Source organism: Talpa europaea, assembly GCF_964194135.1.
Source record: "Talpa europaea genome assembly, chromosome: 7".
Taxonomy (NCBI): Eukaryota; Metazoa; Chordata; class Mammalia; order Eulipotyphla; family Talpidae; genus Talpa; species Talpa europaea.
In genome coordinates this window covers 33,376,744-33,404,445 of record NC_140074.1, presented here as the reverse complement: position 1 = coordinate 33,404,445, position 27,702 = coordinate 33,376,744, and the positions used below count along the sequence as shown (strand labels likewise).

The 27,702-nt window shown below is 42.0% G+C and overlaps 1 protein-coding gene across 1 annotated transcript in view; it reads left to right on the top strand.

Annotated features, from left to right (window-relative positions):
- Positions 1-432: 432 nt before the first annotated feature.
- Positions 433-27,702, top strand: part of RCL1 (RNA terminal phosphate cyclase like 1) — a gene marked incomplete at its 3' end in the record, with an annotated part of 51,493 nt that continues 24,223 nt past the window's right edge. Inside the window, exons 1-5 of the mRNA XM_084238465.1 lie at positions 433-667; positions 13,110-13,181; positions 16,262-16,437; positions 23,004-23,078; positions 24,004-24,128. Coding sequence (XP_084094591.1) covers positions 532-667; positions 13,110-13,181; positions 16,262-16,437; positions 23,004-23,078; positions 24,004-24,128 — 584 coding nt within the window. The 5' untranslated portion in view covers positions 433-531. The remainder of the gene's footprint in view (positions 668-13,109; positions 13,182-16,261; positions 16,438-23,003; positions 23,079-24,003; positions 24,129-27,702) is intronic.

Below are 27,702 nucleotides of genomic sequence, written 5' to 3'. Positions count from 1 at the left end.
GCTCGCATCCCCGTCCGTCGCCTCCCACTGCCCCCCCACCGGAAGAGACCCTGAGGAGACCGAGCCAGCAGGGGCGCCTCAGCGTCTCCGCTCCCCCGCGGCCCACACCGCCTCCCCAACTCAGCAGCCTCCAGCCGCGCACTGTTGCCGGGGCCCGAGCACCGCCCAGATCCACTGAGGGCCAATGGCAGCGCGGCCCGGGCACCGCCCCGCTTCCGCGCCGGCCAATGGTGGCGCGGCGGGGGCACCGCCCGGACCTGCGCGGGCCTATAGCGGCGTGGCCCGGCGCGGGGGCCTCCCCCACCCAGGCGGGGAGGCGGTCACCGGCTCCGCCCCTCTCCCCTCTGACCCGGTGCCTCGTCTCTCCGTCTTCCTGTTCCAAACCACGTGGACGCGCCGGGGGCTGCAGGGTTGCGAGAGGGAACCCCTGTCCTCACAGCCACAGCCGCGGCCGCAGCTGGGGTCGCCGCCTCCACACCCGCGCGAAGTCGCAGCGCCCCGGCCCCGCCAGCCTTTGCTGAGGGCGCGCACATGGCGACCCAGACGCACTCCCTCAGCTACGCGGGCTGCAACTTCTTGCGCCAGCGTCTGGTCTTGTCCACCCTGAGCGGGCGCCCAGTCAAAATCCGAAAAATTCGGGCTAGAGACGACAACCCGGGCCTCCGAGGTAACTCGGGGTGGGCAGCGCGCTGGGCTGAGGGGAGACGGAGCTGAAGCCCTAAGGGCCGGCGCAAGGGGAACCTCGGGGTCCCGCGGTGATTTGGGGAGGGCGAGTAGCGGGGCTCCCCTACACCAGCGCGCGCCCCAGGCTGTGGGGGAGGCGGGGTCGGGCCCTGAGGGTGCGCTCGGCTGCGCTCTGCGCTGGCGTCTCCCGGGCGCTCGTAGTAAACAGCTGCACGTTTTCCAGCATTACGCGTGACTAAAAAAAAAAAAAAAAAAAATCACAGGCGTCGCCCCACGCTTGCCTTTCTTTCTTTCTCTTTAAACCGCTCAAAGGAGAAAAACAGCTTATTAGTCCGAAATGTGATGAATGGACAGATGCAGTGATGGAGAGCGATTTGGAGAGAAAAGTACCACTGGGTGGTTCCGTGCCCTGACCCATAACAGGTCTCAGAAGCAGCTGCCCCCTTGGACACTAGCGTCCCTGTCGCCATGATTTCTCCACTGCCCTCACACCTCCCCTTGGCTGGATTAAAGAATTTTTAAAAATTCTGTTTGTTTTCAGCCGTGACTGTGATTGATTGATGTGCGTATGACAGGAGCTTTGGGACAAATTTTAACAGTCATCGGCCCAGTTGTCCTGACTTTAGTAAAGGGTGGTGACAAGCGCTGAATTACAGCCTTCCAAGCTCCACTTTTACTCTGCAAAGGGAGCTAGATTAAAAATAGGCCCCATTAAAAAATCTAGTTAAATGGCGGCGATTTTCAGCTGGCCCCCTGGAACAAGACACATTCATTTAAATGCTTCTGTGTGGTTATCCCAAATTAGGAGACTTGGTTAAAGAAAAAAAGGAAAAACCTATCAGCAAATTGGTTGGTTCTGGAAGCTTTCGGGGTCATGTCGATTTGTTTAATTTTGCACTGGCTCTTGTGCTACGTGGCCAGCCCATTTCATTATCTGTCTAATGAATTTTTTTGACAGTTTTATTTCTGCCTCTCTTGAATGGTGATTGGTTGCACATAAGAGCACAATGTGTGTCCTTGATGGAAATGCAAAGTTAGGATGGAAAGAACCAGAAGACTGTCCACAATGTAGAGAGGAACCTGGAGAGAGGATCGGAAAGACTTGTATTGGTACATGATTCCTGCCCTCAATCTACTGTTCAGAAACACTTAGGAAGTTAAGGAGGGATGGTTAGCATGGTTACGCCCAGTGTTCTTCATTACATCTCTTGCCTTATATTGAGGCTGGCCTTTGGGTAAAGGAATTGCTTGATTGCTTTACTCTGAGGTATTACCTTAACAGCCAGCTCTCCCCTTAAGACCCAAATTACCCCAGAGAATTATCCCCTAGCTGGGTATGGTAAGAAGATAGACTTATATGAACACTAGACACAGCCTTTTTGTTTGTTTGTTTTTTTAAGACATATTTTCCATGCATGCAAGAACCAGGGTACAGGCCAAAAGTGCAGGGGTTGGGGGGGGGGTGGAGGGGTGTGTGTGAGGGGACTCACCAGAGACAGAGTGGGGAACAGAACAGGTGGATCAACTGAAACACACTGCTGAGGGGAACAGCAGATGAGGCAGGAGAGGTCTGCTGTGCCATGTGGGTTAGCTCCCTGGTCAGGGACTGAACTCATCCTGCGGCAGCGGCCGATAGCCTCACAATGCTGTCTCAACCCCCTGTACCACCAGGGAGTCCCCACAGCTTTTTTTGTGAAAGAAATAAAAGTATTTTAGATTGCTTACCAGGGATTTCTAAAAGAGATCCAGGGCTGGTGAGATACAATTTCGTGTTTGTTTCTAGACAGATGCCCTCCAAACTAATGCTTAACCTTCTAAAGAATACTTCCCTCTCTTCCTTCATCACTGTAAGCATCTCTTCTCTGTCACACTCATGAATTCCCTTAGCCACCTGACACTTCACTGAAAGGATGCCAGACTCTAGTGCCTATGGGGCAGTAGTACTTGTTGACAGAATTATTGTTATTTCACGAGGACCGCTATGTAGAGCATTATTTGACTCACCATATTAATATACACAGGGGTAAATTAAAATAGACTTCTTTGTGCCAACTTCAAGATCTCAGGAATCTTTGAGATGTTTGCTTAATTTCTAGATATGTGTATATCAGTGAAGTGAATTCATAGATATATATGTATATATATTTATGTATTACTATGAATAGGTATCTATGCATTTACATATATACATAAATACATGTAACCCTCTGCCATAATATGTGGACATAGTCAAAAAAAGTTCTTGATAGTTTGATTGAAGATGTAGTGTTTTGCTTTTTTACCAGTCATCTCTTTTCTGACTCTTCCTGACTCAGATTCTCAGAGTTGATAAAACTCAGAACAAATCCAGTAAAATCTTTAGCTTAAATACAGGAATTTCATTTCTTGAAGGAATTTGCTTAAACATTCTTCCTGGTATAAGCTTTGGAGGGTGGGTGTGGTGCTGAGGGCTTGTGCCTCAGGAGCAGTCATTCAGAAAAAAAGCTTTATTAAGCCCCCCAGTATGTGCATGACTTTGTGGGGGTATAAATGTGAGAAAGTGGTTTCACTGCTTAAGGAACTTCCTAAGTAGGAAGAAATTGAATAAGTAGCTAGGGTATCTTGAAGTAGGAAGACCTGAGTGTTGTCTCAGTGGAGTTAGAGCAGAGAATTCCTGGGAGGCTAGGAAGGAGGGCTTTCTGGATGTGTCTGATCTGAACAGACAGGGTTGAGATAGTGATTTTTTTAAATTTAATTCTTACATAATTTTTCATTTTGCACAATGTATGCATTTTCATTTTGGTTATATTCCCCATACAATTCCCACTCCCCTTATTTTGGCCCTAATCCCCCCTCTCCCGTGTGTCTCTGGTTTATAGTTGCTTGTTGATTTTGATTTTTTCTTTATTATAATTAGTCTTTTTCCTGGTCCCTTATTTAGGTTTTCTAAATCCCTGCTATGAGTGAGACCATCCAGTATTTTTCTTTTTCTTTCTGGCTTATTTTGCTGAGCATGATCCCTTTCAGCTGCATCCATGTTGCTGCAAAGTGCATGAGTTTATCTTTTTTGATTGCTGAGTAATATTCCATTTTGTGTATGTACCACATCTTCTTGATCCAGTCATCTATTTTTGGGCATTTGGGTTGTTTCCATAGCTTAGCTATTGTAAATAGTGCTGCTATAAACATAGGGGTGCAGGTGCCCTTTTGAATGAATGTTTCTGTGCCCTTTGGGTAATGAGTGATTTTGAGAATAAAAGTTTTTTATTAGATTGAGATAAAACCTTTATTTTGGCATGGTCATACTTTTTCAGAGTTTTTAAGAACCTTTTATTTATTTATACAAGCACTGGGTATAAATATTTATTTACACAAGCACTGAGGGTGAGAGAATTCACCAGAGCCAGAGCAGGGAACAGAACAGGCAGACTGACGAAATACACTGCTGAGGGGAGCAGTGGGTGGCAGGAGAGGTCTGCGCACCATGTGGGACCCTCGTCCGGTGGCTGGGAATCGAACTGGCACTGCAGAGGCTGCGGGCAGCTTCGCAACCCAGCGCTCAACTCCTATGCCACCAGGGAGGCCCGAGTTTGATGTCTATTTTAATGCTGGTTCTGCCTTTTGCAATTAGTTCTTTGACCTTGAGCAAATCTGTAATAATTTAGCCTTGGTTTTGCACCTATCCATTGGGTCCAATACTACTGATTTCATATGGTTATTGTGAGGATTAAATGGAATACTTCAGAGTGCACCGAACAGTGCCTGGTATGTGTGAAGAATAAATATTAGCCGATTTTTTTATTATGTAAATTCTATCCTCTGGATATAGTTCTGCTCTTAGGCACCCAAAATCTGTTCCCATTTCTATGAGGAAACACTTCAGATATTTTAAGAGAAGGGTGCCTTTTTTTCAGTTTAAAGTTTCTCCTTTTTTTTTTTAATTTTTATTTTTTAAAGATTTATTATTTATTTATTTATACATGCACTGGGTACAGTCAGAAGCGCGGGAGGGTGAGAGAATTCACCAGAGCCAGAGCAGGAAGCAGAGCAGGCAGAAGGACCGAAGTACACTGCTGAGGGGAGCAGCGGGCGGCAGGAGAGGTCTGCGCGCCATGTGGGACCCTCCTCTGGTGGCCGGGGAGCAGTCGGGGATCGAACTGGTGCTGCAGAGGCTGCAGGCAGCTTCGCAACCCAGAGCTCAACTGCTGCGCCACCGGGGAGGCCCTAAAGTTTCTCCTTTAATAAAGTGGTGTCTCTCAAATATTTGCGTGCTGTATGTATAATGTAGTGGTTATAATCTAGAGCATTTTTTATTCCTTGGAGACGTTTGGCCATTTTTGGAGAGACTTTTGCTTCTTCACAACAGGAGGCAGCTCCTGGCATCTGGTGGGTGTATTGGACAGCTCCCCACACAAAAAATTATTATGTCCAAAATATTAGTAGTGCTGATGTTCAATATCTGGCCTGTGGACTTAATTAGTAAGTCTTACCCCCATATCCTTAAGATTGGTAATAGCAGATTTTGTACCAAGAAAATTGTTTAAGCATTCAGAATGAGATGAGACATAGGTCATACTGACTTCAGGCATGTCAGCTAATATATCACAAAACTTCCTTCTAAGATAGAGGGATTGTAAATAATGAGAAGAATCCAAACTCCAAAGAAAAATGATGCTGGAATGTTTTTTATTTAATTTTTAATTTTTTTTAATTTTTTTTTTTTTTTATAGAGGCATGCTTTATTTATTTGTTTGCTGGTTTGTTTGTTTGTTTTGTTTATACATGCACTGGGTACAGTCAGAAGCGCGGGAGGGTGAGAGAATTCACCAGAGCCAGAGCGGGGAGCAGAGCAGGCAGAAGGACCGAAGTACACTGCTGAGGGGAGCAGCGGGCGGCAGGAGAGGTCTGCGCGCCATACGGGACCCTCCTCCGGTGGCCGGGGAGCAGCCGGGGATCGAACCGGCCGCGGGCAGCTTCGCAACCCAGCGCTCAACCACTGCGCCACCGGGGAGGCCCTGGAATGTTTTTTATTTATCAGACAGCCACATGTGTAGTTTTTGCTTCACTCTTCAGAAACAGAACATTTATGTTCTTATTAGACTTTTCTATCTGTGCCAAGAACTGGGACAAAAACCAAATGTTTCTTGTTATATCACAATGATGGACCTGTACTTTTACTTTTACTGGAGTTGGGGAAGACTTGATGACTGTGCTAATTAGTGGTCTGTATTAATTAGTGTAGATAGAATATTTTTTATTTGATTTTATTGATTGGGTACCTGCCCTTTTATACTGCTGTTGACTGTATTGACCGTTAAGGTTCTCTCCATGTGATGACTATTGGTTGTCCAAAACAAGGCACTCATATTTTTTTTTAAAAAGATTTATTTATTTATGCATACAAGAACTGGGGTACAGGCCAGAAATGCAGGGCATGAGAGGATTCACCAGACTGGGACAGAGTGGGGAACAGAACAGGCAGACTGACTGAAATACACTGCTGAAGGTAGCAGTGGGCGAGACAGGAGCGGTCTGCTGCGCCATGTGGGTTGCTCCCTGGCTGGTCGGGCATCAAACTTATGCTTCAGAACCTGTGGATTGCTTCATAGTGAGGTGCTCAACCCCTTACGCCACCACGGAGGCCCCAAGGCACTCATATTTTAAATACGAATGCCAAGAATCCTAATGTCCTATTTTTAGAAAGCGGTAAAACACTGTTCTGTATGGAACTATGTACCATCTTACTGTTTTTAACTAATCTTTTCATTTTAAGATAATTGTAGATTCAGGGCCTCCCCATGGCGCAGTGGTTGAGCGCTGGGCTGCAAAGCTCTGCAGCGCTGGTTCGATCCCCGGCCGCTGGGTGAGGGTCCCACATGGCGCGCAGACCTCCCCTGCCTCCCACTGCTCCCCTCAGCAGTGTACTTCGTCAGTCTGCCTGTTCTGCTCTCCTCTCTGGCTCTGGTGAATTTTCTCACCCTCCCGTGCTTCTGACTGTACGCAGTGCTTGTGTAAATAAATAAGTCTTTTTTAAAAAAAAGATAATTGTAGATTCATAAGCATTTGTAAGAAATAATACAGAGAGATCTTGTCTATACTTTACCCAGTTTCCCCAGGGTCTCATCTGGAAAAACTATAGTATAGTGTCACAACCAGGATATTGATATTGACAAGACTGCAGAGTGCAAACCTTCCTATCTTAGGGGCTAACTGTATTTCAACGCTTGAGTATAATGTTAGCTATATATAATTTTTTAGATGTTTTTATTCAGGTCTTTTTTTTTAAAGATTTATTTATTTATGTATACAAGAACTGGGGTACAGGCCAGAGATGTGGGGGGTGATAGGATCCACCAGAGACAGTGGGGAACAGAACAGGCAGACTGACTGAAATACACTGCTGAGGGTAGCAGTGGGCGAGACAGGAGAGGTCTGCTGCACTATGTAAGTTGCTCCTTAGCTGGCCGGGAATAGAACTCGTGCTGCAAAGGCTGTGGACTTCTTCATAGTGCGTTGCTTAACCCCTTGCTCCACCAGGGAGGCCCCTATTCAGGTCTTTTTGATCAAGTTAAGGAAGTTCCCCTCTATTCCTGTTTTGCTGAGAGTTTTTTAGAATTTATGAATGAGTGTTGTATTTTGTCAGATGCATCTTATGCACTAATCACCAGATGATTTTTCTTCTTTAGGCTGTTAATACTGCTTTGATTGTTTTTCAAATATTGAACCAGACTTTCATTCCTGGAGTAAACCCCACTTGTAGGATATAGTGTTTTTGGATGACAATTTTTATGTTTGAGTATGTTGAATATGTTATTTCATTCTCTTCTTACCTGCACACTCCTCTGGGAAATTTGACTAAATCCTGATGTGAGTACCGTCATAATTTACCTGCTTTTTTTCCCCCTAGCCACCTTCAGTTTTCTTTGTCTTGAAATGTTTACTGCTACATGTGTTGGTTTAGGTCTCATTCCATTTAGATTATTAGGTGTTTTGGTTTCATGGACCTGTGTATTCAGTTCCTTCTCCAGGTTTGGGAATTATATATTATTATATTTGGAAATTATATATTATTATATTATTTATTTGAATAAGCTCCCCATTCATCCTATTCCTACCTTCTCCCTTATCCTTCTGGATTACTCATTATCCCTATCCTTTCCTAATGGAGTTGAATGGTTCCCAAAGTGCCTCTTCATTTTTTTTTTTTAAATCTTCTTTCTCTTTTTTTCCCAAAGGTTCAACATTTTTTTTAAATTAAAGATTTATTTATTTATACATGCAAGAGCTGGGGTACAGGCTAGAGGTGTGGGGGGTGAGAGGGGATTCACCAGAGACAGAGTGGAGAACAGTACAGGCAGAATGAGCAGCGGGCTAGTCAGGAGAGGTCTGCTGCGCCATGTGGGTTGCTCCTTGGCCGGCTGGGGATTGAATTCTTGCTGCAGAGGCTGTGCGTTGCTTCACAGTGCTGTGCTCAACCCCTTGCGCCAATAGGGAGGCCCATATCTTCTTTCTCTTCTTCCATCTGAGTCCTTTGTGCATTGCTGTCTTTAAGGTCACTAATTTGATCTTAAGTTTGGTCTATGCTGCTTTCACAGTTTTTACTTGAGCTCTTGGTCTTATTTACTGAGACCTTTACAACCAGAATCTCTGGTGTTTTCTTATTTAAGCTTCAATTTCTGTCTTCCATTCATCAGTTTTATTTCTGAGCTCATTCATGAGTTTTTCTGAAATTTCCTGTATCTCTTTCATAGCTTTCCTGAGTTCTCATATTACTTTGACTTGTCTTTCTACATTTTTTGCTATCTATTTGATTTTCCTAATTTTGTGATTTTGATCTCTAATCTGACAGGATTAGAGATTTGTTCTCCTTTGATGCCATATTCCTTTGAGATCTTGAATTGCCATGTGTTGGTTTTTTGGTCTGTTTTGCTACTTAAAAATTTTCTTTAAAATCTGTGAATTGTCTTAACTTATTTTGAGAATTGGGTACATGTTTGTAATTTCTATTTTTTGAATTTAGTGAGGAGAATAATAACTGCTAACTTTGTGTGTTAACAGTTCATTGTTTCATCTTGTAATTAATTCTCTAAATAAATTGAAATCACACTGTATGAATATTTTTAATTTTTTTCTTTATGTAGTATATTTCCTCATGTAATGAAATAGTGAGAATATATTTTAAAAGGCTACATAGTATTATAAAGATCTTTCATAGGTTATTTAAAGAGAGCAGTTTTGTTGCTATGTAAATTGTGGTTTTTACAATTTAAGTTGTAGGTATTTTTGAAAACTTACATATAGCAGGAAATTCAAAGTTAATAGGGGTTTATAAAGTCTGTCTCTGTCTCTTTCCCAATCTTCTTTCCTGTGAAGCAACTGGTATTACTAGTTTGCTGGTTTTTTTCCGTAAATAAATGAATTGTGAATATTTGAACACAAATGTCCATCTGCATCTTACTTTTTGGCAGTGTACCATAGAGACAATTCATATTAGTATGTAAAAATCTCATTAATTTTAGGCTATTGAGTGATGATAAATAGGTATGCCACAATTTTTTTAAACCAGAACAGTATTTTCAGATATTTGTTTTGTTATAATACTTTCGTGTTGAAATTGTACTTATTTGATCCTTGTTAAAGTGTGAATCATTTGTTGCTTTCCTTTCACCCCTTGTTGAGACCTGGTTTTTTGCCTTTCTCAGGAGTTGATCAGACAGATGATTGCCACTGTCTTATAGGGGCACACATAAGACCTCTTTAAAGACATGATGAGCTCACATACTTTGGGTGCTAGAGAGAAGACATTAGGCACATGAAGTATTTAAGGAATCCTGAAATTAAAGATTTTTTTCTGAAGTGTGAAATAGAATAGCTTAACAAAATGTATAGCACAAAAATAGTGCTTTAAAGGATTATAAAATGTACAACAGTGTGACTCCCATCCAGGTTGAGAAATAGGATATTTCCTGCACCCCTGTGTGCTCATATCTCCCTTTCATGCCCTTACTGGTAGCCACTGTCCCAATCATTATGGTATTCATTTAGATACTCATAGTTTTAGAACCTAATTGTGTTATCTCAACGCGCTAAAGTTGTGCTTCTTTTTAGGACGGTTCCCCTAATGTTTTTAGATACCAGAAACTTTATACTCCCTGGAGCAGTCTTGGTGAGGAAGAGTCACAAAGGGTGTATTGGAAACAACTATGAACCAGAGACACACTTTGGGGTGGGGGGGCGGGGAAAGGAGGGATTGGGGTCAAAATCAGGGGGTTGCAATTGTACGGGGAATATAAAAATAAAATTATAAAAAAATAAAAATAAAAAAATAAAAAGTCATTAAAAAAAGGGTGTGTTGGAAGTGAAGAGATAAGGAATCCTGCACATCTTGTCTTAAAGTAGTTTGGGGTCTTAGGTTGTACCATTATAAGGTGAACTTGAGATCTTTGTACCAGGTGATGGAGCTATATCTTCACTATTGCCAGGATTTGGAACTAGGTTTGTATCTGGTTCTTTGAATGCTAACTCGGAAGCATTTATATGCCATGACCAGAGCATGGTCCTGTCTGGAGGTCACTTTAGATGCCACTCTCTTCCTATTCTTGTTTTTCCCCCTGGGCATTTTTAACTGTGCACATGCTTAACAGCTCTATGAATTACAAAAAGTAAATTTTATTTCTAAAACAATTATTTTCTGATCTGCCAAAGCTGTGGAATTTAATCTTGGGCTTTAATCATAAATGCTTATTATGGGGCCTCCCTGGTGGCGCAAGGGGTTAAGCTCCGCACTATGAAGCAATCTGCAGCCTCTGCAGCATGAGTTCAATCCCTGGCTGGCCAGGGAGCAACCCACATGGCGCAGCAGACCTCTCCTGACTCACCCGCTGCTCCCCTCAGCAGTGTATTTCAGTCAATCTGCCTGTTCTGTTCCCCTCTCTGTCTCTGGTGAATCCTCTCACCCCCTGCATTTCTGGTCTGTACCCCAGTTCTTGTATGCATAAATAAATAAATCTTTAAAAAAAAATAAATGCTTATTATTTCCTTCCATTTAGATACCTCAAAATCTTGAGCAAATCAAGAGCTTTCCTTTTTCATGCAGAGTACCTTGCATTTGCTATACACATAAATAGAAAATAGTATGGTGTTAGAGATCATGTCTGATTTTAGAAGTGTAAAATTGTATATATAAAATGACCATTGAAATAATTTGCTTCCATTTTGTAATTGAGTTACTTTTAAACTTTTGTGATACTACTCACAAGCTTGTATAAATACAAATATTTGTAAAACTGAGACTAAAGTTTCATGAGTAGCAGCACCCTTACTGTGTACTGTTACTCTGCTCTTGTTTATTCTATTTTAATTTTGTTAAACATAAATGTTGATTGGGGACCCATTAAATTGCCTATAGGAACCTTCAATAGGTTACTGCCTACAGGTGAAAGGGTTCATGATTTTCTGGAGGAGGAAGTTAATTCTGAAGGATTGAACTGAATTGGGTAAGCTAATTGGGAATTGGCAAACCATATGGTGTGGTTCAGAGCATGGATTTTGGAAAACAGACTTGGGCTCAAATTCTGGCTCTGCCACTTGCCAGTCTTATGACAGGACAAACTGGCTGGCATTTTTTCTCAGCTTACTATAAAATGGGAATGGCATTAGCTGCCTTGTGTTTTTGAGGATTAAATGTGAGAATGTATGGCTCTAAGTTTTATACATACCAGCTGTTATTAGCCACTGTTACTTATTTTAGTGCTTAGTGGAGTATCTCTGACTTATAGCTCAGTGCTCTTTGTACAGATTGCAGAGTCTGTTGTGACAGGAGGTATGGAGAGCATTAAGTAATCAGAACAGGTGGATGAGAATTGTTTAGTTGATCTGCTCATCCTTTGGGATCAGTTCAGGTGACTGTTGGAGTCTGTGTTTGAGAATTCTACTCATTTATTGCAGGAGGGGAAACTGCCTAAAAGCAGCAGACAGTTGTAATGTCATCAAAACCATTAAAGATTTGCCTTACCTGTCCTTGTTCATGGGCAGGAAGTTGAGCTAGGGTTCGTGCGTGAACATGTGTATAAGATAATTCAGGGGAAAGCTAGAGAACATATTCTGTCAGAATCTTCATTCTGTCTCCTCTTATTCCACATTTGAAATCTGTTCCTTCCTTTCCACCTTACCCCCATTTCAAAGAAGAGCCAGCTTTTATATTTTAGGTAACAGTATGTTCATAAGAAGAATTATAGCAAAATTGAACATTAATATATAAACAAGAATATTAAATCTTGCCATGAAAAGAACCTCATTTGGTATTTCTTTCCTTCAATCTTTTTTTAAAGATTTAATTATCTATGCACACAAGAGCTGGGGTACAGGCCAGAGGTGCAGGGGGTGAGAGGATTCACCAGAGACAGAGTGGGGAACAGAACAGAACAGGACAGAGTGGGGAACAGAACAGAGCAGCGGGCAAGCCAGGAGAGGTCTGCTGCGCCAGTGGGTTCCTCCCCGGCCAGCCGGGGATTGAACTCATGCTGCAGAGGCTGTGGACAGCCCCACAGGTTGCATCTTAACCTCTTGTGCCACCAGGGAGGCCCTCGCCAGTCTTTTTTTTTTTTTTTTTTTAATAAGATTTATTTATACAAGCACTGGGTACAGTCAGAAACACGGGAGGGTGAGAGAATTCACCAGAGCCACAGGGGAGAGCAGAGCAAGCAGACTGACGAAACACACTGCTGAGGGGAGCAGCGGGCGGCAGGAGAGGTCTGTGTGCCATGTGGGACCCTCGCCCAGCAGCCGGGGATTAAACCAGCGCTGTAGAGGATGCGGGCAGCTTCTCAACCCAGTGCTCAACCGCTGCGCCACTCAGGAGGCCCTCACCAGTCTTTTTTTAATGCATTTTTAAAAGGAGTGACAATACTGTATGTTCACATATCTTTATAATGGTAGAAACAAATGGAATTGGTTAGATAGATCTAGGTTAGTAAGATGGTATCAATAGAAGAAAAGAGAAGGGAAAATTTGTTGAAGAGATAAGGAGTTGTTCTTACTGACTCTGAGACTGTCTTTGGCCCTCAATTTAATCTGCCCTCTTAAGATATTCTGGAAGAAGTAAGATTTTGACTTTGAACCTCTTCCTTATTTTTCTTTTTCTCCCTTAGTTGGCATGTGTTGCTGATGCAGAGCAGGTAGAAGTTAAAAAAACATGTTGCTCACAAAGTTGCTAATATTTGTAGATTCTGAAAACTGAATTATTTCTAATAGTTCTACCAAATGTGTACATGCTAGTCAGCACTAGTTAGCTGCTTCAGGTTCCTCAACTAGTGATCCTACCCAGATTCTGAAGAAGAGCTTAAGTGTGATGTAAGTAATCTGCCTTTCACTGCAATACCTGGATAGGTGCTCTCTGGAAATGGTTACTTAACATGAGGCCAATCTGTTTTCTCTTTTCCCCACAGATTTTGAAGCCAGCTTCATAAGGCTATTGGACAAAATAACTAATGGTTCTCGAATTGAAATAAACCAAACAGGTAATCTCTCCTTTTCTTCCCATTACTAAAAGCACTTACATGTACAACTTCAATATTTCTCAGCTTCTCCTCTCAGTGGGATAAATACTGTATTCAGATGGAAATATCCAGTTTCCTGTCTCTGATACAATTGCCTGGAGATGTATATGAAATCTGTCAATTAAGGTGGTATACACTTGATTTAAGGAAGGTAGAAGAGTGAAAATTTCAAATCTTTTTAGATAATAAAAGTATTTTATACCTAATATTTATGTGAATCTTTTCAAAGTTCATTTACTTATATTGTTACATTCAAATTTTTTGTTGTTGTTGAAGATTTATTTATTTAAGCATACAAGAGCTGGGGTACAGGCCAGAGATGCCGGCGGGGGCCGTGAGAGGATTCACCAGAGACAGAGTGGGGAACAGAATGGGCAAACTGACTGAAATACACCCCTGAGGGGAGCAGCTGGCAAGGCAGGAGAGGTCTGCTGCGCCAAGTGGGTTGCTACCTGGCCGGCCAGGGATCGAACTCAGGCTGCGGAGGCTGCGGATTGCTTCATAGTGTGGTACTTAACCCCTTGTGCCTCCAGGGAGGCCCCATTACATTCAAATCTTTTTTTAAAAAAAATATTTATTTATTTATTTATACAAGCACTGGGCACAGTCAGAGGGAGGGTGAGAGAATTCACCAGAGCCAGAGCAGGAAGCAGAGCAGGCAGAAGGACCGAAGTACACTGCTGAGGGGAGCAGCGGGCGGCAGGAGAGGTCTGCGCGCCATGTGGGACCCTCCTCTGGTGGCTGGGGAGCAGCCGGGGAACGAACCGGCGCTGCAGAGGCTGCAGGCAGCTTCGCAACCCAGTGCTCAACTGCTGCGCCACTGGGGAGGCCCTACATTCAAATCTTATGAGAAATTCTGTGAGATAGTTTTGTGTACTGAATTTTATTGTCTTTTAAATTAAGTTTACAAAAATATATACAAAAAAATATGACTGTACCTTCACCTGTTTCTTCCTTCAATCCCTTCCCCAGGGGCAGCCAGGGTCACAGCCTGGGGTGTGTGCCATTTGTATGCATTTGCTTACATGAGCGTTTCTATATTCCAAACCATCACCAGGATCATGCTCTTAATACTGTTCTGCAGCCAACTTATTTTTCACTAGCACAAATATCTTAGAGAGATTTCTCTGCTGTCAAATGCAGATCCATGTCACTATTTCAGTGAACCTTATATAGTGTTCTATTTGAATACATGATAATTTATTTAACTGCTTCCTTACCAAGAAATATGTAAGTTATTTCTTCTTTTTTTTTTAAGTTTTATTTATTTATGCATAGAAGAACTGGGGTACAGACTAGAGGTGCAGGGGGTGAGAGGATTCACCAGAGACAGAGTGGGGAACAGAACAGGTGGATCAACTGAAATACACTGCTGAAGGGAGCAGTGGGCGAGTCAGGAGAGATCTGCTGCTCCATTTGGATAGCTCCCTGGCCGGGGATCAAACTCATGCTGCAGTGGCTGTGGATAGCTTCATAGGTTGCGTCTTAACCCCTTGAGCCACCAAGGAGACCCAACATGTAGCTTATTTCTAGCTTTTTGTTTTTGTTCTGTTAGACACTGTTGTATCTATCCTGTACAGTAGGTCCTGAAATAAATCTGTTTGTTCAGTCTCATTTCATTATAATGTTGATGACCAAAAAGAAAAAAAAAATGTATATACTGACTGAAGTTGAATGAAGTAGTGAATCTACCCATAATGTTAATTGACTTATGATATAAGACACCATGGCAAACATCCATGGCTGACTGCATGAATTATGTACCTTTGTACATATATTGAACAAAGGAAACTCTGGTTTCCCATATATTGGCTCTCTTAAGAAAGAAGATGAACTTGGTTTCGTAACTGACCCTACACCACTTGGTGATCTGTAGCAGCATCAACTCAACCTTACAGACAATAGATTTCAAGCATGAGACATTCAGATGGCCTTTGCATGCCAAGATTCCCTTAGCATGTTTCTTTTGAAATTGGTAAGACTTTACCAGCAATTTTTATTGGTGACTAGAGGGCTGATAATTCTGTTCTTTCTTAGCCACATTGTTAGCTTAGGTTGGGAACTATCTCATGTCCCCCCCAAAACTAATGCATGTGTATGCACAGGCACACGCATGCATACCCAGACACACCCTAAGTAGAAATCTACCATCCTGATGAACTGGTCCATTTCTCATTTGATTAATTTGTAGGCACCAACAAATTTGCAGTTTAGAGGTTATATAGTCTTTTTTTTTTTTAACCTTTTGTCCTAAGGATTGGTTTTATGGCTCTAATAGTATTTAGAATAACTGATGTGGAATTTTTTCCACTTTCTGATATGATTCTTAACATTTTGTTTTTTAATATAGTTAAACCTGCCTTTTTTATTTTTTGAGCAGCAAAAATTCCTTTTCAACCATTTGTACCCCCTAAATCATTAGAATATTTTTTTTTCCCTTCAAAATGTAAATCCAGCAAGAAACTCTTTGGATTACATGAATATGTGAAAGGGTAAACAATATATAAGTTTCCACTAAGACTGTTAAATAATTTTATGTATGTCCATTTTTTATGATTAAAATAGCTTATGTTAGTGGAATTAGTTGCCTCAAAGTGCTTGCCATCTGTGTTTGGTGAGTGCAATACGTGGGAAATCCCATTTCAAGGGCCTAGAAGAAGCTAGTTGCAGGTGTAATGATTTCAGAACCTCATTTCTAAATCCCTCATCAGTCTAGCCTGAGAGTGTGCTGTTTGGAGACCAGGGTTTTGTTAGACTCTCTCCTCTGTGCCCTGCCACAACTTTGGCATTTCAGATGGCTTCGGAAGTGGTTTAATTTATTACTGTTTATTAAATTGCACTCACAGTTTATTACTACCACAGGGGCTTGACAGTAATGAGTCAGTATTTGGAGTGAAGTATAGGCTCTTAGGAATGACATTTTGAATTCTCTTGGATGTCCTTGTCAGAATTTCCCTTTGGGACTCACTGCCTTTGTTGTTGCCTTTATGACACTTAGTTATTTTTTTCTGCTGATGTGCCCTTCTTTCCTCCGGTATAAGGAACGACTTTATATTATCAGCCTGGTCTCCTTTATGGTGGATCCGTGGAACATGACTGTAGTATTCTTCGTGGTATTGGCTATTACCTGGAAAGTCTTCTGTGCCTGGCTCCATTTATGAAGCACCCACTAAGAATAGTTCTACGAGGAGTGACCAATGACCAGGTTGACCCTTCGGTGAGTAATAAGGCTAAACGATGTACTATTTATTTTATTTTATTTTTTAAAATATTTATTTATTTATACAAGAACCAGGGTACAGGCCAGATGCATGGGAGGGTAAGGGGATGCACCAGAGACAGAACGGGGAACAAAACAGGCATGAAACATACTGGTGAGGGAGCAGTGGGCGAGACAGGAGAGGTCTGCTGCGCCATGTGGGACCCTCGCTGGTCAGCCGGGATCAAACCAGTGCTGCAGAGGCTGCTGACAGATTCACAGTGCTGCGCTTAACCGCCTCCGCCACCAGGGGAGGCGCCGATGTACTATTTTTTTGTCTTTTGTCACAACCCAGCTATTGCAAACGACCACCTGATCAGGCACAGGTTTATTGTTTCTTGTGTGATTTACCTTGAGATTTAGAGGTTTACCACTCAAGGAGTCAGATGAACCAAGACTCATAATTATCAAATTTAGTCACAGTTGTTAACATCCATCGAGGTGCTTTCCATTGTGTCTAAGAACCTTCAGAACACATGCTTGCAGTCTCATTAAGCTTGACACGAAATATGGCTGTGTTGTCTAGGTGTGTGAGAGTAGAGTTTATGTAAGGTCATGTGATAGCTGAGGCTGCAGACCAACATTTTAGGCAGAAAATAATATCTTCCTGGTATTGGTGAAGCATAATCTGACTTATTCAGGTTTCAGCCATAAATTTGAGGACTTTTTCTGAGAAGTTTGCAAATTTAAAAAAAGGCCAAAAAGGCAGGAAAGATATATGTGAGCACTGATACTTTGTAGGCTCCAACAAGCTTCTTATTAACATGCTAGTTTGCCTGCATTTATAGGGAATTTAATGTTCAGGTAGAGTTTTCATGGGTCACTGTGGCTGCCTTAGAGCCAGTCTTGGATGGGTTTTGGTGTGTGTGGGGGGCGGCAGGGGAGGGGTGAGAGGGTGGGGTTAGTGAAGTCCTGTCCAGATCTGCCTTAGACCTCTCATAGGGAGGGAAGGATTCCCCACCTTTGGATACTCTGCCCTTCAGAGAAGGTATCTTAAAGCTGAGTTCCATGGTGTGAAGTCCTCACTGGTGATACTTATCTTTACCTCTATAGACTGTGGACCAGGATCAGTGAATGGGCAGGTTCTAAGGCAGAATGTGAAGTGTGTAGCTTTCCTAACCAGAGAAGAACAGTTAGGTGGTATAGTGAGCCCCAAACTGGAGACTGCTGATATTCACAAGACACCTGTTAAACACAATTAATGTGTTCTTAAGCATTAGAAGACATAATCCTCAATTCTTGGGAATTCAGGTACATGTACTCTTAGGATCCTGAGTACCATACAAGATCTGAAATTTCTTAAATATAAAGAAATGTTGCATAAAGCTGTTAAGAAATTTAAACTAGTTTGAAATGGTTGCCTTTGATATTGTATTTTTTGGAAGATTCTAGGAAATGCACCATTCACTTAAAGTATGAAAGGGGTGCCCCTACGCTTTTAGTTTGAAAGTGGGGGAAGGTACCTTGAATAAGGGGGAAAGGCCCGGAAGCATATAAGAAACTGGCACTATGTGTGTCCAGTTTTGTACTTTTTCTATAATGGCTAGTGATTTTTTTTTTAAAGATTTATTTATTTCTGCATACAAGAACTGGGGTATAGGCCAGAGGTGTGGGGGGTGAGAGGATTCACCAGAGACAGAGTGGGGAACGGAACAGGCAGACTGACTGAAATACACTGCTGAGAAGAGCAGCGGGCAAAGCAGGAGAGGTCTGCTGCACCATGTGGGTTTCTCCCTGGCCAGCCTGGGATCAAACTCGTGCTGCAGAGGCTGCGGATAGCTTCATAGGTTGCATCCCAACCCCTTGTGCCACCAGGGAGGCCCAATAGCTAATGATCTTAAAAACTACAATCAATATTTTAAAAGTTTTATGTGTTAACAATGACAGTTTCCCAGAAATAGTGCTAATCCTTTATGCAGAATATTGAAAATAAATTTGTTTTATTTTTTATTTTTTTTTTTTAAATAAATTTTATTGTTATATTCCCCATACAATTGCAGCCCCCCCATTCTGACCCCAATCCCTCCCCTCCCGCCCCCCTAAAAGTGTCTCTGGTTCATAGTTTTTTGTTGATTTTGATTTTCACTATCTTATAGTTATTCATTTTCCTGGTCCCTTATTTAAGTTTTCTAGATTCCTGCTATGAGTGAGACCATCCGGTATTTTTCTTTTTCTTTTTGGCTTATTTCGCTGTAAATTTGTTTTAATATACTGCAAGACTACCTGCTTTTGCTTGCTCTATGATTAAAATGACTGCTTAAAAGTACCTGACTCTAGCCTAGGATAATACCTAATACTGGATAAAGAATAACTTTTACTGCTTGTGACTTATTCATTTTGAGCTTTCTCTTAAATGTGTGGTTTTCCCATCAATTCATGTCTTCATCTTCCCTGCCCACAAGAATAAATATAATGAGTACTGCTCTTAGAGAACTTGGTCTCATGGGGTAAATAGCTGGCGAGACTACAGGCTGAATGCCTCTGACTTCTGACAGGGGTACAAACAGAGTGCTCAGATTGAGTTTTCTAGAGGATGGGAAACCATAGACATTCTGGATTTTAGGAAGATAGCTGTGGAGGCCTGGACAGGGATGAGTTGGAGAGGTGTCAACTAATTTTAAACATGATAGAGATGGAAGGAATGGAATGGACAGGTATTAAGGATAATGTGGAGGGAGAAACTTCATAATTTGACAATTGATCAGTGCTGGGATAGGGAGCTATCATAATCTCTATGATTTCTGTCCTGGTTGACTTGAAGACTAGTGATCAGAAAGAATTTGACAGGGGGAAGAGAAAAATTGCAGCAGTGTAAATGGTGATGTGTTTATTTTGTTCCTCTGTTCCCTGGGATATTGGCAGGATATGTACATGGGGATGATCAGTTGGCCATTGGAATTTATTGTCTGTAGCCCCAGAGGTAACATCAGGATACTTAGTTCTGTAAGACTCTGAAGTTGAGCACTAGTGGTTTTTTGACTGAAAATCCTACAGGTCTTTTTCCTCTGGCTTGTATAGAGTGTGGTGGTCATATGTATTACTGAACTATTTGTTCATGTTTGAAGCCCCGGATTTTGTATTATTGTTGGTTGATGTGGCAACTCTGTATGACTGAACATCCACAGCAGACATTGGTTGGAGCTGAATAGCAGCTGTTCTCTTTGAATAAGGCATGAACTTACCAGTTGGATACAGGTCTTAGTTGACCTCATCATTCCCATTAAAATTCCCTTTCTCGTCTCTGTGGGCTTTATAGGTTTTGCTTTTGGTCCCTGGACTGAGAATAGAAGAAGAAAAGGAGAAAATCAGTGTTTAAGGTGTGAATGGAAGAACAGGAGCTATAGACAGTGACTGTGGAGGTATAAATATTAAATATTTGGAGGAGCCAAGTAGGACAAATCTAAGAAGTTGGGGATGAATCACAGAGTTGGTCTTCCAGGAGTTGAGTTGGGAGAAACTGCAGTGAGAAACTTCATTGACCATTAGGAGAGTAATATCCTTAGAGGCACATATATAAGACAGGCACAAGTTGAGTAAAGAGTAGGAAATAAAGTACCATAAAGCCTATTGTGAGCTGGGCACTAAGTGTACATACATATATCCGTATTTATTTAATTTTTAAAAAAGATTTATTTATTTATGCATACAAGAACTAGGGTGCAGGCCAGAGGCACGAGGGTGGTGAGAGGATTCACCAGAGACAGAGTGGGGAACAGAACAGGCAGATTGACTGAAATACACTGCTGAGGGGAGCAGTGGGCAAGGCAGGAGAGGTCTGCTGTGCCATATGGGTTACCTCCCTGGCTGGGGATCATACACCTGCTGCAGTGGCTGCGGATAGCTTCATAGTGCTGCACCTTAACCCCTTGTGCCCCCAGGGAGGCCCCATATTTATATAATTCTTGTACCAACCCCGTGAGGTGGGTGTTCTTATCACAGTTTCAGACAAGATAACTCAGCAGCTTCTTGCCCTTTTCTATTTGGCATGAATCTGATCACATTTGTTCCTATTGATTGATTTCACTGAAGTGTCAGGGTACTCATTTGCCTGGGGCAGGGGGGTGGTGCTTGGATCAGACTTTGGCTGTTTCTAACTGCAGAGTGAAGATTCTGTTTTTCTTATGGAAAACTTGCAGCTCATTCCTATTTGGTAAAACTAGTGTTCAGAGCACACTGACTTGTTAGATAAATGTAGTTTGAATGTCATCCTTACATTCGTTAAGGAATTCACAAACGAATACGGAAGGACCTCAGTCTTCTTGGAGCTCTGAATGGAGAGGAGATAACAGATAACTTGGTGTAGTCTGGAGCAGGAGGAGACATGTCCAGCCAAGCCCCTCATTTTACATAATAGGAACTGTTCAGGTCCCTGCCAGCAAGAGGCAGAGTGGGACTCAAGCCCATACCTGCTTTCCAGCCCTTGTCCCACCACGCCAAGTTGCCTGCCCTCTGTGTCAGATGGAGAGTGCTTTACAAGGCAGAACCATACCCTCAAAGTAAGTTTTATTTGATCCTTTATGCCTCCAGGTATAGGTAGGATGAGCTAGAGGGGTGTTGTTTTCTTGCTTTTCTTTCCCCAGAAGAGCTGGTGGCTACCAAGTTCTAGGGAGTTTTACAGGCAGTAACCCACATCCTAGCCTCTCCCTCCCCGACTTTTTCCAGGAATCTGTCTTGGCCTTCTCCTTAACCACCCTTAATTTCTAGCCTAGCTGAATTATTTTTGGTTCTGGCAATCCCAATTCCATGTTTTAAGTTGTGGTGTATGTTTAGCTTTAATATTTAATTGAAATCAGCTAATCTTTAATGGATTTTCCCCATAACTATTGCTGTCTCACTTTGTCTATTCTGAATATGATCCTAGATCCCATAGGTCTTTTTTTTTTCACCTCTGATTAATTTTCTGTTATCAGGATATTTAGTTGGGGCCTGTTCTCTGCTATAATGCCTTATTGCAGTATGATTTTTTTTTTTTAAAGATTTATTTATTTATAAAAGCACTGGGTATAGTCAGAAGCGTGGGAGGGTGAGAGAATTCACCAGAGCCAGAGCAGGGAACAGAACAGGCAGATTGACGAAATACACTGCTGAGGGGAGCAGCGCGTGCGGCAGGAGAGGTCTGTCGCGCCATGTGGGACCCTCACCGGTGGCCGGGGATCGAACCGGCACTGCAGAGGCTGTGGGCAGCTTCGCAGCCCAGTGCTCAACCGCTGCACCACCAGGGGAGGCCCACAGTATCATTCTTTTGAGTCTCACCATGTGGGAGTTGGTAGCAACTTCAAGACATGCAGACTGAGCTCCTTTGAGACCAGCCAAAGGAGCTGGTCTGAAGCCAGCCAGAGGCAAAGCCTGAATCAAGACCAGGGCTTTTCCCTGCATCATCTGCTTGAACTACTCTCACTGCCTCCTGATAGGGTCAGTCTCTGTGTGGGCTTGTTCCATTGGGAATAAGTAAGGGAGTAATTTTCTTTTCCTTGTTTCCTTTGAGGCTACATTCACTGACTTGTTAGATAAATTGATTTTATTATCATTATTACATTCTATGAGGAAACCACAGGTAACTAAGAAGTAAGCCCAGGTCTCCTAGGACCTCTGAATGGAGAGGACATTAAAATAGCATTCTTGGCACAGTCTTGTGGGTGCAGTCAGTTACATTTTGGGGTTTGTGCTGCTTTATTGAACCTATCATTCTCCCATGGGCCCATACTCCCTTGTAGAACCACTACCTACCTTTAGCTGCCTGTGTGCTGGGTATCAGCAGAACTCTTAGGTAGTCTTTGAATAGTTCATTTGGTTTGCTTTGGCTTAGAGTGTCATCATCTCTAAACATTAAGCAACCTTGCTGGAAAAAGATGAATAAAAAAATGCTGATATTTTTTCCATAGAGTTTATATCCGTAAGAATGAACAGAGGTCCCATTTTGTTTTCTGTATTAGTCCAGGAGTTTCTAGATTCCTTTTGCAGGATGTCTGTGATGCTCAAAATGACTTCTAAGGTAGGAGTAGGTCTCCATATCATAAATGAGAAAAGCAGGGCTCAGAGAGGCCCATGTGGCTTATAAAATCACAGTCTTGGGAGCAGAGTTGGCCCACCTCACTTTAAAGCCAGTGTCCTTCCTCTTTACCAGGCTGCATCATCTATCTGTTGCTAAGCCTCAGCCTGCTTCATGGGCTTTTTCTTTTTCACATCTGCTCAGGATTTTTTTTTTTTTAAATATTTATTTTATTTATACAAGAACCGGGGTACAGGCCAGATGAATGGGAGGGTGAGGTGAGAGGATCCACCAGAGACAGAGCAGGGAACAGAACAGGCAGACTGATGAAATACACTGCTGAGGGGAGCAGCAGGTAAGACAGGAGAGGTTTGCTTGCCATATGGGTTGCTCTGAGGCTGGAGGGGATTGAACCGGCACTGCAGAGGCTACGGACAGCCTCACAGCGCGGCGCTCAACTGCCTGCGCCACCAGGGAGGCCCACATCTGCTCAGGATTTTAACTAATCTTTTTTTTTCCCGAAATAATTCTACAGGTTGACGTTCTCAAGGCAACAGCCCTTCCTCTCTTGAAACAGTTTGGGATTGATGGTGAATCATTTGAGCTAAAGGTAAGAAGGTGTGAATTCTTGGCTGTGTATATCTGTGTAAAGCATTTTCTTATGACTCCTAGTGTGTGTCACATTTGAAGTTGACATTTATGGGAAGAGCCACAGAATTCGTGAACCACATGTTACAGGTTTTGAGCTAAAAAAGGGACCCTTTCATAATGATAGTAGTAGCCAACAGTTAACTTTGTGGTGGGCACTGTTGTAAGCATTACACATATATTAACTTCCTTTGCTCCTTTAACAACTCCATTCCTGTCACTCAGTTAGTAAATAGTGGAGCCAGGATTCTGGCATACAGCCTCTCTGATCTAGATCATTTGGATATAACTATGTCCATGGTCTTGCATTTTGGATGCCTCTGAGAATTTTCAGTATTTTTAAGACCTAGTAGAAGTAACTTAAGCATCTGTTAGCAGTAGGCAGAGTGGGACTCAAGCTGTTGAAAGAAATCATGTCAATCCAATGTGATAACACTGGATATCTTAAGATGTCTGGCATCTCTCCTTCTTATTACATTGTTATTTTTTAAATAAATAGAGTTTTGATATATCAGTTATTTGCATAGGAGGAGAAAAGGAAGTTCCTGATAGTTAAAAAATGGAATCAGTTGATGAAGTAGGCCAGTCCCTCATTTTAAGGATGAAAAAACAGGCCCTGGAGGTGAAGTGTCCTGCCTGAAATTTGACTCGGATATGCTGACATGATCTGCTCCTTTTTCTGACACACCATATGGTGTCTTTGCTCAACACTGCCCTGTTGAAACTAACATAAGGTGCTGTTGATCTCGAAGGGATTGACAAGTTGAATGTGAAAGAGCTACCTGTCTTGTAAAGAAGAGTCCTTTAGTATAAACCTTCTAGATTGGGTGTCAGGATAATCCACTTTTTGCTGTATCCTCATTTCTTCTTTCTCCCCATATATGCAGATTGTGCGACGGGGAATGCCTCCTGGGGGAGGAGGTGAGGTGTTCTTCTCATGTCCCATAAGAAAGTTCCTGAAACCTGTTCAACTCACAGATCCAGGAAAAATCAAACGAATCAGAGGAATGGCGTATCCTTTGCATTTGGATAAGATTTCTTATTTTTTTCTTACCGCACTAAGAATGGCTCATAACAACTCTACATCTCAGGGTTATTTACATTTTAGACAATAATCTTGGAAAATTCTTTTTTTTTTAAAGATTTATTTATTTTTACAAGTACTGGGTACAATCAGAAGCGCGGGAGGGTGAGAGAATTCACCAAAGTGGGGAGCAGAACAGGCAGACTGACAAAGCACACTGCTGAGGAGAGCAGTGGGCACGGCAGGAGAGGTCTGCATGCCATGTGGGACCCTCACTGGCTGCTGGGCATCGAACCAGCGCTGCAGAGGCTACGGGCAGCTTCGCAGCCCAGCGCTCAACCGCTGCTCCACCAGGGGAGACCCAATCTTGGAAAATTCTTGACAATGAAATTGTAATTGTTGGTTGAGATATGATGCTTTATTGTTTGCCTCAACATGACTAAATTGATTTATTCAGTTAACTCAGCAAATAACTTGCATATATGTAATACTCTCCCAAAAGCTGTGGCTTGGGGCCTCCAAATGCACTGAAATCTCTTCCTCAGAAGGGAGATCTCATTACTTGGTGAAGAAATGAAATATGCAAGCACATAGTTTTGATATAATGTGTAAAATCATGTAGATGTATGCATAGTGAGTGGGGGAAGCTAAGAGAGTGGCTAATTTTGTGTACAGGATGTAGGGAATAATATTTACTGTTTGTTTAGTGCTTACTCTGCTTAGACTTTGATAATCAATTAATTAATTACCTTAATTTTTTAAAAACTTTTTTGAGCTACAATTATTATTTGACATACGAATGACCACACAGACTTTAATGTGTGCAACTAATATTTGGAGATAAGTATACACTTGTGAAACCATTGACATAATCAGTACCATCAGCTTCCATGTCTGTTACCTCTGAAAGATTGTTCCTGCCATCTTAGTCTTTTTTTTTAAATTTTTTAAAAAGATTTATTTATGCATACAAGAACTGGGGTGCAGGCCAGAGGTGTTGGGGGTGAGAGGATTCACTAGAGACAGAGTGTGGAGCAGAACAGGTGGATTGACTGAACTACACTGCTGAGGGGAGCAGCAGGCAAGACAGGAGAGGTCTGCTGTGCCATGTGGGTCACCTCCCTGGCCGGAGATCGAACTCTTGCTGCAGTGGCTGCAGATAGCCTTATAGTGCTGTGACTTAGCCCCTTGCGCCACTAGGGAGGCTCTGTCTTAGTTCAAAAAAAATTAATTTTTTAAATTTCTGGTGACAAGATCACAACGTAAGGTCTATCCTCTTAGCAGCTTTCTAAGTATAAATGCAGTATTCTTAGCTATAGGTACATTAAGGTGTGCAGTGGACCCTGTAGTCTTAATGTTGCATAACTGAAACTTTGTACTTTTTAGCAACACTTTCTCATTTTTCCTTCTCTACCCTTAGCAACCACCATTCCATTTTCCCCTCTCTAACCCCTGACAACCACCATTCCAGTCTCTGCTTCTATGAGTTTAACTACTTTAGATTATTTATATGTATAATCGGGATCATGTAATGTTTGTTCTCCTGTGTCTAGCTGATTTCACTTAATACAGGGTACTATAGTTTCTATAGTACCCTGTTGTGACATTTTTAAGGGATAGATAATATTCCATTGTATGTAAATATCACATTTTCTTCATCTATCAATGGATATTTAAGTTGCTTCTATATCTTAGCTATTATGACTAATGATGAAATGAACATACGAGTACATATGTATCTATGAGATCTTGATTTCAATTATTTTGGATGTATGTTTAGAAGTAGAATTGCTAGATCTCATGGATTTAAAAAAATTTTTTTTATTAAAATAGGATTGCATTATAACAATCCTATTTTTACATACTTTTCAGATATGCATTATTATAAATCAGCATTTGTATATGTTCACTAAAAATCTTATTTGTTGAAAATTAATTTTCATTGAGGTCTTGTTGGTTTAGAATGCTGTATATATATATGTACATATTTTTTTAAAAGATTTATTTATTTATGCATACAAGAGCTGTGGTACAGGCCAGAGATGTGAGGGGGGAGAGGATCCACCAGAGACAGATTGGGGAACAGAACAGGCTGATTGAAATACACTGCTGAGGGGAGCAGTGGGCAAGATAGGAGAGGTATGCCTGCCATGTGGGATCTTCCTGGCTGGCCGGAGATCGAACTCATGCTGCAGAGGCTGCGGATTGCTTCGTAGTGTGGTGCCTAGCCCCTTGCTCTACCTGGGAGGCCCAACACCGTATATATTTTAAGGGCATAGGTTTATACCTCTTCAGATGGATATTGCCGTAACTCCATGTCCACAACCAAAGCACTAATAATCCTCTACATCGTCCATTGTGCTCCCTAGTCTCCTAGCCCCAGCCCTTTCTGATTTATAGCCTCAATTCTACACTCAGATTTTTAGATTTTTTTTTTTTTAAAAAAGATTTATTTATTTATTTATACAAGCACTGGGTACAGTCAGAAGCGCGGAGGGTGAGAGAATTCACCAGAGCCAGAGTGGGGAGCAGAGCAGGCAGAAGGACCGAAGTACACTGCTGAGGGGAGCAGCGGGCGGCAAGAGAGGTCTGTGCGCCATGTGGGACCCTCCTCCGGTGGCCGGGGAGCAGCCGGGGATCGAATCGGCGCTGCAGAGGCTGCAGGCAGCTTCGCAACCCAGCGCTCAACTGCTGCACCATTGGGGAGGCCCCTGTAGGGTTTGTTTTGTCTTTCCTTTGTTTTATTTCTTTATATTCCGTATCTGAGTGAAATCATTTAACATTTGTCCCTTTTCTGATTTATTTTGCTTAGCATAACCCCTTTCAGTTCAATATGGATCTTTTTAATTTCTTGAGAAACTTCTATATTTATTTTCATGATGGCTATATGAATTAACATTCCCACCAACAGTGTGTAAGACTTCCTTTTCTCCACACCTTCACCACATTTTTTTGTTTGTTTTTGTTTTTTTGTTTGTTTCTGTTTAGCAGTTTGAGATGACATCTCATTGTTTGATTTGTATTTCTCTGATGATTAAAAGTGTTGAGCACCTTTTCATGTACCCTTTGGCCATTTGTGTATATTTGGGGAGAAACTATTCAAATCTATTCAAATCCTTTGACCACTTTTTAATCAGGTTATTTGTGTTTTGATATTGTGTTGTATGAATTCCTTATATACTTGGATAAATTTGCTGTTTCTCACTTAGGCATCTGGCTGGAGATGTTTGTTTTGATAATAGCTACAAATATTTGGGGTGGGCTGTGGCAGGGTTGGGGATGGTGAAGATTAAAATCAGTTTTATTCATGTTAAGTTTGAGGCTTCTTCAAGATGGTTACAGGGAGGTAACTTTGGTAAGGAAATTAGAAATGTAGATTTGCAACTTGGAGACAAGGTGAAGTCCAGAAATGAATGATTTGAGAAGGATTGAAACTACCATGTACACTACAAAGGAGGATGAAAATCCTGAGAGATCAGTAAAACTTGAAAGCGGAAGTGAAGTAAGTGCTTCCAGGAGGCAGACTAGGAAAAGTTAAAGAGTTGGGAGGAAAATAAAGAAA